Source organism: Globicephala melas, chromosome 16 (genome assembly GCF_963455315.2).
Source record: "Globicephala melas chromosome 16, mGloMel1.2, whole genome shotgun sequence".
Taxonomy (NCBI): Eukaryota; Metazoa; Chordata; class Mammalia; order Artiodactyla; family Delphinidae; genus Globicephala; species Globicephala melas.
The window spans coordinates 5,126,973-5,140,020 of record NC_083329.1 but is presented as its reverse complement, the minus strand read 5'-3'; the positions used below and the strand labels follow the sequence as shown (position 1 = coordinate 5,140,020).

Sequence of the window (13,048 nt, the reverse complement as noted above, 5' to 3'; positions counted from 1 at the left end):
ATTTTCGCCATTTGATATTATGTGTAGCTGGGAGGTCTCTCGTGGACCAGTGTCCTTAACTTGCCTCTCCCACCTCAGTGGCACAGCCCTGGCACCTGGCTGCAGCACCTAGAGCCTGTCCTCCACACGGCTTAGAATAAAAGGGAGAGAAAAAAGAAAGAAAGAAGATAAAATAGAATAAAATAAAGTAGAATAAAATAGAATAACATTATCAAAATAAAAAATAATTATTAAGAAAAAATAATTTTTTTAAGTAAAAAAAAGGAGAGACAGAACCCTAGGACAACTGGTAAAAGCAAAGCTGTACAGACAAAATCACACACAGAAGCATACACATACACACTCACAAAAAGAGAAAAAGGGGAAAAAAAAATATATCCTTGCCCCGAAAGTCCACCTCCTCAATTTGGGATGACTTGTTGTCTATTCATGTATTCCACAGATGCAGGTACATCAAGTTGATTGTGGAGCTTTAAACCGCTGCTTGTGAGGCTGCTGGGAGAGATTTCCCTTTCTCTTCTTTGTTCGCACAGCTCCCAGGGGTTCAGCTTTGGGTTTGGACCCGCCTCTGCGTGTAGGTCGCCGGAGGGCGTCTGTTCTTCGCTCAGACAGGATGGGGTTAAAGGAGCCGCTGATTCGGGGGCTCTGGCTCACTGAGGCCGGGGGAGGGAGGGGCACGGAGTGCGGGGCGGGCCTGCGGCGGCAGAGGCCGGCGTGACGTTGCACCAGCCTGAGGCGCACCGTGCATTCTTCCGGGGGAGTTGACCCTGGATCCCGGGACCCTGGCAGTGGCGGGCTGCACAGGCTCCCCGGAAGGGGGGTGTGGAGAGTGACCTGTGCTCGCACACAGGCTCCTTGGTGGCGGCAGCAGCAGCCTTAGCGTCTCCTGCCCGTCTCTGGGGTCCGCACTGTTAGCCGCGGATCGCGCCCGTCTCTGGAGCTCCTTTAAGCGGCGCTCTGAATCCCCTCTCCTCGAGCACCAGGAAACAAGGAGGCAAGAAAACTTTTCTCCGCACTCCCTCCCGGCCAGCCGTGGCGCACTAACCCCCTTCAGGCTGTGTTCACGCCGCCAACCCCAGGCCTCTCCCTGCGTTCCGACTGAAGCCCGAGCCTCAGCTCGCAGCCCCGCCCGCCCCGGCGGGGGAGCAGACAAGCCTCTCGGGCTGGTGAGTGCCGGTCGGCCCTGATCCTATGTGCGGGAATCTCTCTGCTTTGCCCTCCGCACCCTTGTGGCTGTGCTCTCCTCCGCGGCGCCGAAGCTCCCCGCTCCGCCATCCGCAGTCTCCGCCCGCGAAGGGGCTTCTAGTGTGTAGAAACCTTTCCTCCTTTACGGCTCCCTCCCACTGGTGCAGGGCCCGTCCCTATCCTTTTTTCTGTGTTTTTTCTTTTTTTTTTCCCCTACCCAGGTACGTGGGGACTTTCTTGCCTTTTGGGTGCTCTGAGGTCTTCTGCCAGCGTTCAGTATGTGTTCTGTAGGAGTTGTTCCATGTGTAGATGTATTTGTGATGTGTCTGTGGGGAGGAAGGTGATCTCCTCGTCCTACTCTTCCGCCATCTTGAAGCTCCTGTCGACCACATCTTTATTCATTCATCTGTTGATGGACGTTTGCGTTGCTTCCACCTCTTGGCAGTTGTTTATAATGCTGCAGTGAATAGGAGTGTGTAAATGTATCTTCTGTATCCTGCTTCCATTTCTTTTGAGTAAATACCCGGAAGTGGGATTGCTGGGTCATATGGTCGCTCTATTTTTAATGTTTTGAGGAGCCTCCATACTGTTTACCTCAGTGGCTGTACCATTAACATTCCCATCAACAGTGCACGGAGGTTTCAGTGTCTTTGCCCACACCCGCTATTTTCTGTTGTTCTGTGTGTTTTTTAAAAAATAAATTTATTTATTAATTTATTAATTTTCTGGCTGCGTTGGGTCTTCGCTCCTGTGTGCGGGCTTTCTCTAGTTGCGGCGAGCGGGGGCTACTCTTCGTTGCGGTGTGTGGGCTTCTCATTGCAGTGGATTTTCTTGTTGCGGAGCACGGGCTCTAGGCTCGCGGGCTCAGTAGTTGTGGCTCGCGGGCTCTAGAGCACCGGCTCGGTAGTTGTGGCACACGGGCTTAGTTGCTCCACGGCATCTTCCCAGACCAGGGCTCGAACTTGTGTCCCCTGCATTGGCAGGTGAATTCTTAACCACTGTGCCAACAGAGAAGTCCTCGCCGAAGAATCTTAATCTTAGTATACTGTTTGTACTTTTCTCACTACCTTTTTCCTTTGGATTTTGTGATAGTTATACATAAAACTACTCAGAGGAGTGATTTCCTCCAGCTGCTCACTTGTCACTCAGGATTGAATGAACCTAAACGTTGGCCGTAGAGATGGGGAATGTTATGTTAAAGACCAGAATCTGCTTCAAGGGAGCTTGGTATAAAGAGGAGAGGTGATTTTAGATTTAAGATACAGAAGATGTAGGTAGTCTTGATTGAATAGGGTGTAAGGAGCAGAAGCAGTCACTGTCATTATCTTTCTTTTGTTCTGGATTCTTCTGTGTCTAAGAACAGTGTGGCTCATCCTTGAATCTCTCCAAAGTGCCGTGTGTTTCCATTTTAACTGCATGAAACCTTTATGTCCTGCCATCTGCTCCATTTCATTTGTGCCCTATGAAATACACAAGCTCTGGTCCAGGGGTACCTATTGACTGAACTGTTCTTGCTACATGTTCCTGTATCAGGATGCTTTCCTGTATCAGGATGCTCTGGTTCTTCTGAGCCAAGTCTGAAAGGAGAATTTGTGGACCATATATATTTCAGCTCAAAACCTCCAAATGGAATCATTTTAATATGTGTTTTCTGGAGAAATATGTAATTAATAATTGCTTCATACATTATTCAAGAAAAACTTATTTTGTATCACAGATAGCTCTTGTAGTCTTATATAAAGATATGCTAATGGATTTAATTAAACTAATCATGCTGAAAAATGTAGCCTGAACTTTACCCTAAAATAGTGTCTATTAATCATCATCAGTAGTAATATTTTTATCCAGAGAGATACTTACAACGTTAAATCGATACTGGATGGAAAGTGCATGTTTTGTTTTGTTCTACAGTTTGGATTAAGTTGGCATTCTCATGAGATGCATGACAAATTTGCTTAGGGAAGAGTATAAAATTTATTTAATTTCTTTAACCTGAACTGTTTGAGCAATTAGAAAACTTTTGGAATTTTCTGCCATTTCATAATTCTTTTATGCATTTCATTTCTTTCTCTCTAGAATTTTGGTTTCAATGTGTTTTTTGTCCATTTGATTCAGTTCTGACCGTACTTTCCTTCCTCAGAGTTGTGATACCATGAGTTTTTTGTTTTAACCTTTAAATCATACTTCATTATTGCCCTCTTCAGAGATGTTTCTCTCTTTTTAAAAAATGAAGTATAATTAATTTACAATGTTGTGTTAGATTCAAGTGTACAGCAAAGTGATTCAGTTATACACATACACACACATATATATATTTTTCAGATTCTTTTCCGTTATAGGTTATTACAAGATATTGAGTATAGTTCTCTGTTCTATACAGTAGGTCCTTATTGTTTTTTAAAATTAATTAATTATTTATTCATTTTTGGCTGCATTGGGTCTTTGTTTTTGCACGTGACCTTCTCTAGTTGCGGCGAGCGGGGGTTACTCTTCGTTGTGGTGTGTGGGCTTCTCACTGCGGTGGCTTCTCTTGTTGCGGAGCTTGGGCTCTAGGTGCGCGGGCTTCAGTAGTTGTGGCTCGTGGGCTGTAGCGCGCAGGCTCAGTAGTTGTGGCGCACGGGCTTAGTCGCTCTGCGGCATGTGAGATCTTCCTGGACCAGGGCTCGAACCCGTGTCCCCTGCATTGGCAGGCAGATTCTTAACCACTGCGCCACCAGGGAAGCCCACTTGTCTTTTAATATTAGTAGAAATAGCTTTACCACTGGCTCCTGATTTTGTTTCTTGTATCTTTCTGTGGATTGCTGCCTCTCAATCAGTGCTCAATGGCAGGGAGCCCTATTGTTTTTGGTGGTAGTTTCAGTTGTACCTGAATCCTTCACGTGCCTGAGTGTGTGGGGGACTGAAGTGCGTGTTCTCAGCATGTCAGTGGGTCATTGCACACGTATTTGAGGCCCAAAGGCCTTTAGGGTTGGACCCGTCCGTCCTCACGTGGGAAAAGCTTTTCCACGTTCAAGGAGAAGTGGCAGCCTGGACTTAAGCTGCCGTTTTGTTAATTCAGGTAAATTTAAAGTCAACTCTGAAAGAATAACTTTCTTAAAAAGCAAACACTGATTTGATAAGTTCAGTTATGACTTAAGACACAGGAGACGGATAAGCAAAGCTCAAACGTTGAATTCATTTACGTTCCTCTGTTGTGCTGGTCGCTGTTCCTGGCTAGACCCTGTCCGGTGGGTGTGTTCACACAGGTTATGTGGCGCCGGCTCACAGCCCCGGGAGGGGTGCCGAGGAGCTCCCACTCCAAGCTGAGCCCTGTCTCTGGGGCACATCCCACAGGCCTCACCTCCTGCCCACCTCACTCGCCCAGTGAACCGATGCGTGCCCCCCGCCTGCCGGGAGCCTAGCCAAGGCCTGGGAGGCACCCTGGTGGCTGCTGACATGCCATGCGGGCATCCTGGCCTCTCCCCTACCATTCGAAAGAGGCTGGCATGTTCTGAGCAAGATTTTGTGTAAATAAATAACTGGTTTACAAAAAGTAATAGAAAACAACAACAGACAAAGAGGCGCCTCCGGTGCCCTCCATTCCTGCTACCCGACTGTTTCTGAGACTTGGCAAATGATGCTACTCACTACTTACCACTTTAATCAGGACTTGATAAATGGAAGTTTTCACTGAATGGAGAGTTTTGCACGTTGAAGAAGGTGTGTGTGTTCACATCTGCACACATCCACACTCTCCTGCCGCCACAACGAGTGGTGAGCACCGTCCGTGGGCAGCAGTGATGGGTTGGGGGTGTCTCGTCGCCTCCACGGCACCCTTCCATTCTCCCGACTGCCGCTGGAGGCCGCCCCATTCACCGCTACTAACCTCCATCTTTTCCCACTGAGAGGCACCCAGAGGAAAGGCTCCCTTCCTGAGTTCACATAGTAGGTGGCGGAGGTGGCAGCCTGGCCCGGAGCCCGGGTGCTTGTCCGGGGGGGCACCCGCTCCTGGGCGTCATGCCATCTACCCTCCCTCGTCTGCGTTCGGGCCTTCTGTTTCTGGAGGCGTCTTCTGCAGATGAGGTTCGACCCATCGCTGTCCCTCACCGAGCCGGAGCCCGCCTTGTCTGGCCCGTGCCGCACACCTTGAGAAGCTCTCGAAGCAGCCCTGCCCTTGAAAGAGACCTGAATTCAGTGAAGCAGCCTGACTCCACGGAGGAAACGGGGGTCTTTTCCTGCAAGCACGAGCAGAAACCAGAACACTCAAGTCTCTCGTCCAGTAGCCAGTGTTAGAAATGGGCAAAGCGGGCTGCGCCCTTAACGAGAGTGGCGGATGGCACGCGCTTTCTCAGGAGGCTTGGGCTGCACTGGGGGGACCTCAGGGTTCCCTCGGCCTCTTCTGGCTGCTCATCTTCCTGGAGGGGATACAGCTGGGTCTCTCAGCTGACGAGGCCGATTTCAGTGGGTGCAAAGAGGTGCAGAGTCTCTGGAGGTTAAAGAGGTGCTTTTGGGCAAAGCTCTGTGGGTCCGGGAGTCATGGAGGCTCTGCTGTGTCTAGGGTCCTTGGCCGGGCCACAGCCGTGAGACCCTGGTCGGGGGGCTACAGACACACGGCCCAGCGCGGTAATAGTCCTCGATGGCTGACCCGGAATCCGTGTGTCTTGAGGAAAACAATGGCTAAGGGCTGAGGAGTCACGAGGTTACCTCTGCGTGTTTAGGACCGGGGCAGGAGTGGGGGGAACAGTGACCCAGGAGGAGGGAACAGCATGGGCACAGCCTCGGAGCTGGCAGAGATGTCCGTAGCATGGGGGAGACGGAAAGAGGCTCCACATTGTTGGAAACGGTCCTGCAGGTGGAGGTGGAGGCCCCTGACTGGGACATGGGGGAGGTGGGGCCCGGGCCTCTGAGGATGCTGGGTGGTCAGGCCTGTATCCCAGGAGCAGGGCATTGCCACCCAAGCATCTCAGTTAGATTTGCATCTTAGGAAAGCTCCTCTGGCTGCGCGTGGGACGTGACCTTGAGGAGGTCAGAGCAGAGGCGGGAGGCCCCTTAGGAGGCCGTGCCTTCCTGCCGGAGGGAGACACAAGAGGCGGGGGCCAGGTGGTGGACACTATAGAAATGGAGAAGGCCGTAGAGGCAGGGCGTGTGGAAGAGTGAGGATCCACCAGGCTCTGTGATTGGTCAGAAGTGGGCTGTGCCAAAGACACAGCATCCTGAGCATGTGACCTGGAGGCTCCCGGGTGCAGCGCCCTGAGCCTGGAGCACCGGGATGAAGGGTAGGGCCCCCTCTAAGGCAGGGGGAGTTTGCAGCATCTGTGGGGCAGCCACGAGTCCAGTGGCCGTCGGGTGTGTGAGTGTGAAGCTCAGGAGAGAGGTGACCTGGGAGACAGGCATTAGGCGTCTGAAGCTGGCCGAAGGGGGCTTCCTGAGGGGTATGGAGAGGGGGGAGAAAAGTCTAGAATGGGACTGCAAGGACACCCACCTTTAAGGGAGGGGCAGGGGACAGAGGAAGGTGATCGCCCTGGCAGTGAGGGCTGTGGATGCTCCGGAATATGAGGGGTCACAGCAGTGTCACGGGAAGGTCACCTAAGCGAAGGCCTGGAGTCACTGTGGCCTCGGCAGGAATGGAGACTTGATGGCGGCTGGAGAGGTCTGGGGAGTGCGTTGGTTACTAGACACCGGGGTGAGTGCACAGCTTGGGAGCCGTCTGTGCCGGGCTGGGCGGTGGGGAGCCTGGGGCTCTGGGTGCCTTCAAGGGGAGAGGCTGGCATGGGCTGGAGTGTGGAGGAAAATGCAGGAGGTGCTCGATCAGACGGTGGGGCAGGGGCCGTGCCCAGCGGGCAGGATCCCGCCACCCCCACCCCGTGGAGGGAGGTGCTCCCTCCATCTGCCTGGAGGGACAGGCAGAGGCCGGGCATCCGGCTCGTTTTGGCTTGAGTGGTGGGCAGAACTGCCCAGCCTGTTTTGATGGTTTTGGTTTTCCCTGAAGCAGGAGGTGAGCTGAGCGAAAAGGGGGTGGGATCCTGGGCTGGAGGAGAGCGAAGAGAGGCTGAGACGGTCACTGGGGGAGGGCAGAAGGTGGAAAAGAGCCCACGACCGCCGGAGTACAGAGAGAACAGAGCTGGAAATGGGGTGTGGGGGCACGCCCTCGCCTTCGCTTCATTCTGTCTGTCTGTCCTTGTTATGTTATCCAGGACTGACGTGGGCTCGCGGTTGCTCTCTGTTCTCTGTGACCCTCATAAACTGTAAAGCGCGACGTCCCTAGGCTCTGGCTCAGTTCGGCAGAGTTCCCTGTTAAGCAGCATTTGGGAGTCTCCGCGGGTACAGCCCTCCCTCTGTGGGTGTCGCCTGACCTCGGGTCGGGGAGCCTTCAGCGCCCGGCGGCCCCCGGGCAGCGAGCAGAGGGTGGGCCACGAAGGTCTGTCTTGTTTGCCGCTGTTTGTCCTGGTAAGATGGTATTTATCACGCTGCTCCAGGCAGATGGTGCTTCGTGGGGTACAGGCTAAAACGCATTATGCTGATGCATCCTCGCCTGCGGGACCCTCACAAACTAGACAAGACACTTTCTGGTCCGAGCACTCAGCTGTGCAAACACTTATTATTAAACGTCACAGTAAATATTTTTTTATTTTTTCAAAGCAACTCTAAGGTATTTGAAGCAGAACTTTGGAAGCCAGAATGAAATTATTTCTATTTAAGGTTCTTTTCAAAAGTTGCATCTCGGGCTTCCCTGGTGGCGCAGTGGTTGAGAGTCCGCCTGCCGATGCAGGGGACGCGGGTTCGTGCCCCGGTCCGGGAAGATCCCACATGCCGCGGAGCGACTGGGCCTGTGAGCCATGGCCGCTGAGCCCGCGCGTCCAGAGCCTGTGCTCTGCAGCGGGAGAGGCCACAGCAGTGAGAGGCTCTCGTACCGCTTAAAAAAAAAAAAAAAAGTTGCATCTCAAAGCAGAGAGTTGGAATTCCTTGATCTGGCCGGCATTGAAGGACAGGGTTAACACCTGGGGAAAAACACCACTAATTCTGTAGTGCAGATTTAGAGGTAAACTTGGCTTACCTGTCCTTGATCATCTTGACTGTGGCGCGTTAAGGCATGAGGGGCTTGGAGGTGGACTGGCTTCAAATCCTGGCAAAATAGCTTCACTTCGCTTGTGACTTTACTCGCTTTGCGATTATTTTCTCCCCGTGTGTGGCTTGTCTTTGTTGTCTCAGCAGAAGTTCTTTTGAAGAGCAGGAATTCTTCATTTTGATGATGTACAATGGATCCAGTTTTTTTCTTTTACAGATTTTGCTTTTGGTATCATGTGAAAGAAATCTTTGCTTAGCCCGAAGTCACAAGTATCTTCTTCTAGACGTTTTATAGTTTTAAGAATATAAGATCTATGATCCATTTCAAGTGAATTTTTATATAGGATGTGAGGTATGGAAGGAATTTTATTTGGTGCTGGCCAAGGGGGCACCTTTGTCCCTTGTTGCAAATTGGTTGACCATATATATTCAGGGTAATCCGTTTAAGGTGGGTTTCTGCCTACTTGCTTTTGGAAAACAATGCTAACAGCTGTTTAGGTAATAGGTGTGGCATTTTCCAGTGTTCAAAGTGTTATCCAGTTCTCTTTTCAATTAGATTTTGAGCTTTATTGCAGCCCCTGGAGGTGTTTGACATGGGTATTATTTCCTCCATTTCATTCAGGAAGGGGGAGCCCCCCCTGGTAGAAGGAGTCACTTAGAGTCAGAGGCAGAGGGGGGCGTCCCAGCCAGGGTCAGAACATTTAAAATCCAGGACCTTTTCCCAATCGCATATAGATGAGGGTGGGCTGAGGCCCTGGCTTCCCACCAAACTGAATTTTAATTCTAGCTCAGTTCAGTGCTACCTGTGTGATCAGGGGCAAAGTAATTAACATCTCCGTTGTCAGTTTCCTTGCCTTCCTGCACAGCTAACTCCCTGTAGGAGGTCTGTTGGAATTAAAGATAAAATATACACTGGTGTAGCACAGCGGCAGAGCATGTATTAGCATCTATCATTATTACCATCACTCTTATTTTCTGCAAGTGTGGGTTTTCTAGAAGATACAGAATGTGAATATAGGAGATAAAGTTACTAAAGAAGAAAGTGATTCCAAGTTCAGGGACCTAGATATACAGGCAGTCATTTCTGGAATGGAGCAAAGGCAGTCATTCTCATTGTTGAGTGTGGCAGAGCTACAGTGAATTTGTGGGTGGGGGGTTCTTCTGGGGGCACAGGTCTTCATTTGCTAGGATTTCCTTTGGGTAAAGGGGAAAATCACATAAAAGCTTGGTACAGTATAGGCGTTCGTGAGCGAGCATTGAATGTTGGCTTCTGCTCATATCACTTCTATTATGTGTCAGGATATCCATGTCAACACATCTCCACTGTTTGTGGATCAGAGGCTGTGTTTTTTCCCCTCAATTTTTGTTGTGTTTAACCATCAGCTTCTCATCAGGAAAGTGATCTTTGTTTTTTTGGTATGTGTGTGGTTTTTCAAAGTAATTACAACTTCGTGTGAAGATTTGCCAACTGCCTTAGGCTCAACGTTCTTCTTTGTTCTTGGTTTGCAGGGTGCAGCGCTGAAATACTTGCCAACCATTGTCAACGATGTGAAATTGGTATTTGATCCCAAAGAGCTCAGGTAAGGAAGCACCCAAGGCGAAGGCTTCCCGTGTGCCACGCTTGGCCTCCTTTTGAGGGCGTTAGTTCACGGGATGCTTGGGTTGTCTCATGTCCACATAGTTCAGTGCCCTGACTCTTTCTGGAACATGTTCTAGTGATGGTGTCTGTGACACTTTGCTCATTATGTCTTTATGTGGAAAAGGTGTCTTCTATCAACAGTCACAATATTTTCTTTAGAAGATTATTTATGGCCTCATGCATACATAATACAAATTGGGCATTTTGCATCCTTTAGACTTTAAAATTCCATAAGTGGTTCTTGGGTTTGGGTTTGGGTTTCAGCACCTAAACGTTTTGACTCGGGAGCTTTAATATTGGTGTCTCACCTCCTCTACCTCATTACCATACAGCTTCTTTCTGGGGGCTCCTGCCCAAGGGCTGTGAGCCTCAGACAGGAGCCGCAAGTTGTCAGCTCAGGTTATAGTAAAATGAAAACCAAACCAAAACAAACTCTGGGCAAGCTGGACACTGGCTTTCAGGTGGAGGAGTCAGGCTGGGGACCGAATCCTTCGTTTCACCTTCCGATTTTGCCACCGTCCCCATCCAAGCTCGGTCTCAGTTGTCTACTGTGCAGATGTCACTGCATTTGGGAAAGAGGTGTCACGAGCACGTGGGTGCACAGCCTCTGTGACCCCAGACATCCGCAGCACAACCCTCGTCTGCTCCTTGTTTGGGTTTTGATTTAACGTTTGACACAATAAACTTACCTGCAGGTGGTGGCATCTCTTGACCAGCCAGAAAAGTCCACCTAAATATTAGTAAAGGGTCACCTGTCCGTCGGGTGGTTAAGCGGAATGAAAAACAGTCACCTTTCTGTACTTTATGTCCACCATAGGTCACTCATGCCCTGGAAGTGAAGGGTGAGGGGCTTTTGGGAAGCTGCTCTCCCCACGAATCATCACGTGTCTGATGTGCCTGAGGATTTAGTGTCCTGCGTGGACACATTTATTTTTGCTCCCAGGCACTGGCAATACTGGTTATAGTTTAGCAGGTTCTAAATGAGAAAAGGAGGCACAGATGGGCCCACGGGCAACAGGTCTGCCCTCCCGGGTCTCCGTGTGCTCTGTGCCTGCAGCCCGGCTCTCAGGCAGTGGTCCAGACAATGGCGATATCCGCAGCCCCTGGGAATTTGCTGCATCTTGGGTTCCTTCCCAGATCTTCTGAATTAGGAATTGGGGGCGGGGCCCAGCTCTTTGGTTTTAATGATGCCTCCAGACACTTTCAATGAATGCTGCTGTTTGAGAACCTCAGGTCTGGAGAAACAGAGGACGAGGGGGGAGCTGCAGTTGGGTGGGCCATGGCCATACTCTGGGCCTGTCCTCCTGGGGCATGGGGACCAGGCCTTTGCTCACTAGAGGGGTGACGTCCATGTTCACAACGGGCGCTTGTGCCTTGTGCTTGGAGATCCGGGGAAGACTCCCTTCCCCAGGACCGGTCCCATCTGCTCTTGGGCCCTTGACTCTGCGTGCGTGGGTTCCTCTTCAACACCTTACCTACTGATTTTTTTAAAAAATGACATTGAAAATCATGGATGTATTTTTCCCTGTTTAGAAAATTGAGTCATGTTTTGATGAAACAGAAGAGATCACAGAGGAGAATAACTCAAAGTTAATTCCACGAGGATCTGGATCTTCCTAGTTATCTTTCGTGTGCCAGCGTGTGTGCACACACACTAACACACACGTCCATACACCCCTAAAAGAATTCAGCATTACAGTTTTTATTTTACAGTCGACCCCTGTGCTGAAGACATCTTGTTTTCCCACATCAGGAAGGAGACTTCTACCCCATCACCATCATCTACTGTTAGAACAGTTTTGTCACCCCAGTAAGATTCCTCGTGCCCAGTAAGAGTCATTGCCCACTCCCACCCCAGCTCTAGGCAACTACTGACCTACTTACTGTGTGCATAGATTTACCTTTTCTGGGCATCTCCTATAAATGGAATCGTATGATATACGTGACCTTTTGTGACTAGCTTCTTTTCACTTAGCATAATGTTTTCAAGGTCTGTTCATGTCAGGATTTCATTCCCTTTTATGGGTGGATTGTGTGGATCTGCTGCATTATGTTTATCCAGTCATCAGTTGATGGACGTCTGGGTTTTTCCACTTTTCAAGCGTTATGAATAACGTTGCTATGATTCATACACAGGGTCTTGTGTGGATAAATATTTTCATTTCTTTTGGGTATATACCTAGAAGTTGAAATGCTGGGTCGTATGGTATCTATGTTTAACATTTTCGGGAACTGCCAAGCATTATTCCAAAGTGGCTGCCCCGTCTTGCATTCCCACCAGCATGGTATGAGGGTACCAGTTTCTTCACATCCTAGTCAACACTTGTTACTGGCTCTCTTTCGGATTATAGCCATTTTAGTGGGTGTGAAGTGAAAAATAACATTCTAAAGCATCATTCTTTTGGAAGAGATTTCGGCCCATATTGTATAATGGGCCTATTCCAACGTTCTGGTGGCATCTAATGACCGTTCACTGAACCTGCGTCTCGGTACTGTCTTGTGTCCCACTGGGTCATTTTGCAGTATTTCCAGCGTCTCTTTTCACTTGTGTTTTTCCTTTTATAGCAAAATGTTTACTGATTTCATCCTAAATGTTCCCGTGGGTTTGCTGACCATTCAGAAGCTATATTGCTTGATTGAAATAATTCACAGTGACCTCTTCACACAGCATGGTGAGTGAAACCCTGAGAATCCTTAAATTGTCACATTTGTCATTGTCTGTAGACCTCGCCCCGTCTGAATTCTCTCTTTTTTTGTCGAAAGGAGTGGGGAGGGGCTTCCCTGGTGGCGCAGTGGTTGAGAGTCCACCTGCCGATGCAGGGGACACGGGTTTGTGCCCCGGTCCGGGAGGATCCCACATGCCGCAGAGCGGCTGGGCTCATGAGCCGTGGCCGCTGAGCCTGTGCGTCCGGAGCCTGTGCTCCGTGATGGGAGAGGCTGCGGCAGTGGGAGGTCTGCGTACCCCCCAAAAAAAAAAAGAAAGGAGTGGGGAGGTTGCAGCCAATTAAAACAGCTCCATTACAAGACAGGAAGATTTAGCCCTTACCAGAGAATGGTAATTGGCATATACTGTAGGTAATAGATCATTGAAGAATGAAGGCACAAACCTTGTAGTTTGGAATTTAGGTGCACACCAGAGCCCTAGGGTAATCAGCATACATTGTAGCCTGTAAGATGTGC

General features: G+C 49.8%; 1 protein-coding gene across 3 annotated transcripts in view; it reads left to right on the top strand.

Moving 5' to 3' along the window:
- DOCK1 (dedicator of cytokinesis 1) overlaps positions 1-13,048 on the top strand; it is a 523,633-nt gene that overhangs the window by 166,020 nt on the left and 344,565 nt on the right. For all 3 annotated transcript variants that reach the window (XM_060286253.1, XM_030832075.2, XM_030832074.2), the window contains 2 exons: positions 9,739-9,809; positions 12,434-12,540. In XM_060286253.1, coding sequence (XP_060142236.1) covers positions 9,739-9,809; positions 12,434-12,540 — 178 coding nt within the window. The remainder of the gene's footprint in view (positions 1-9,738; positions 9,810-12,433; positions 12,541-13,048) is intronic.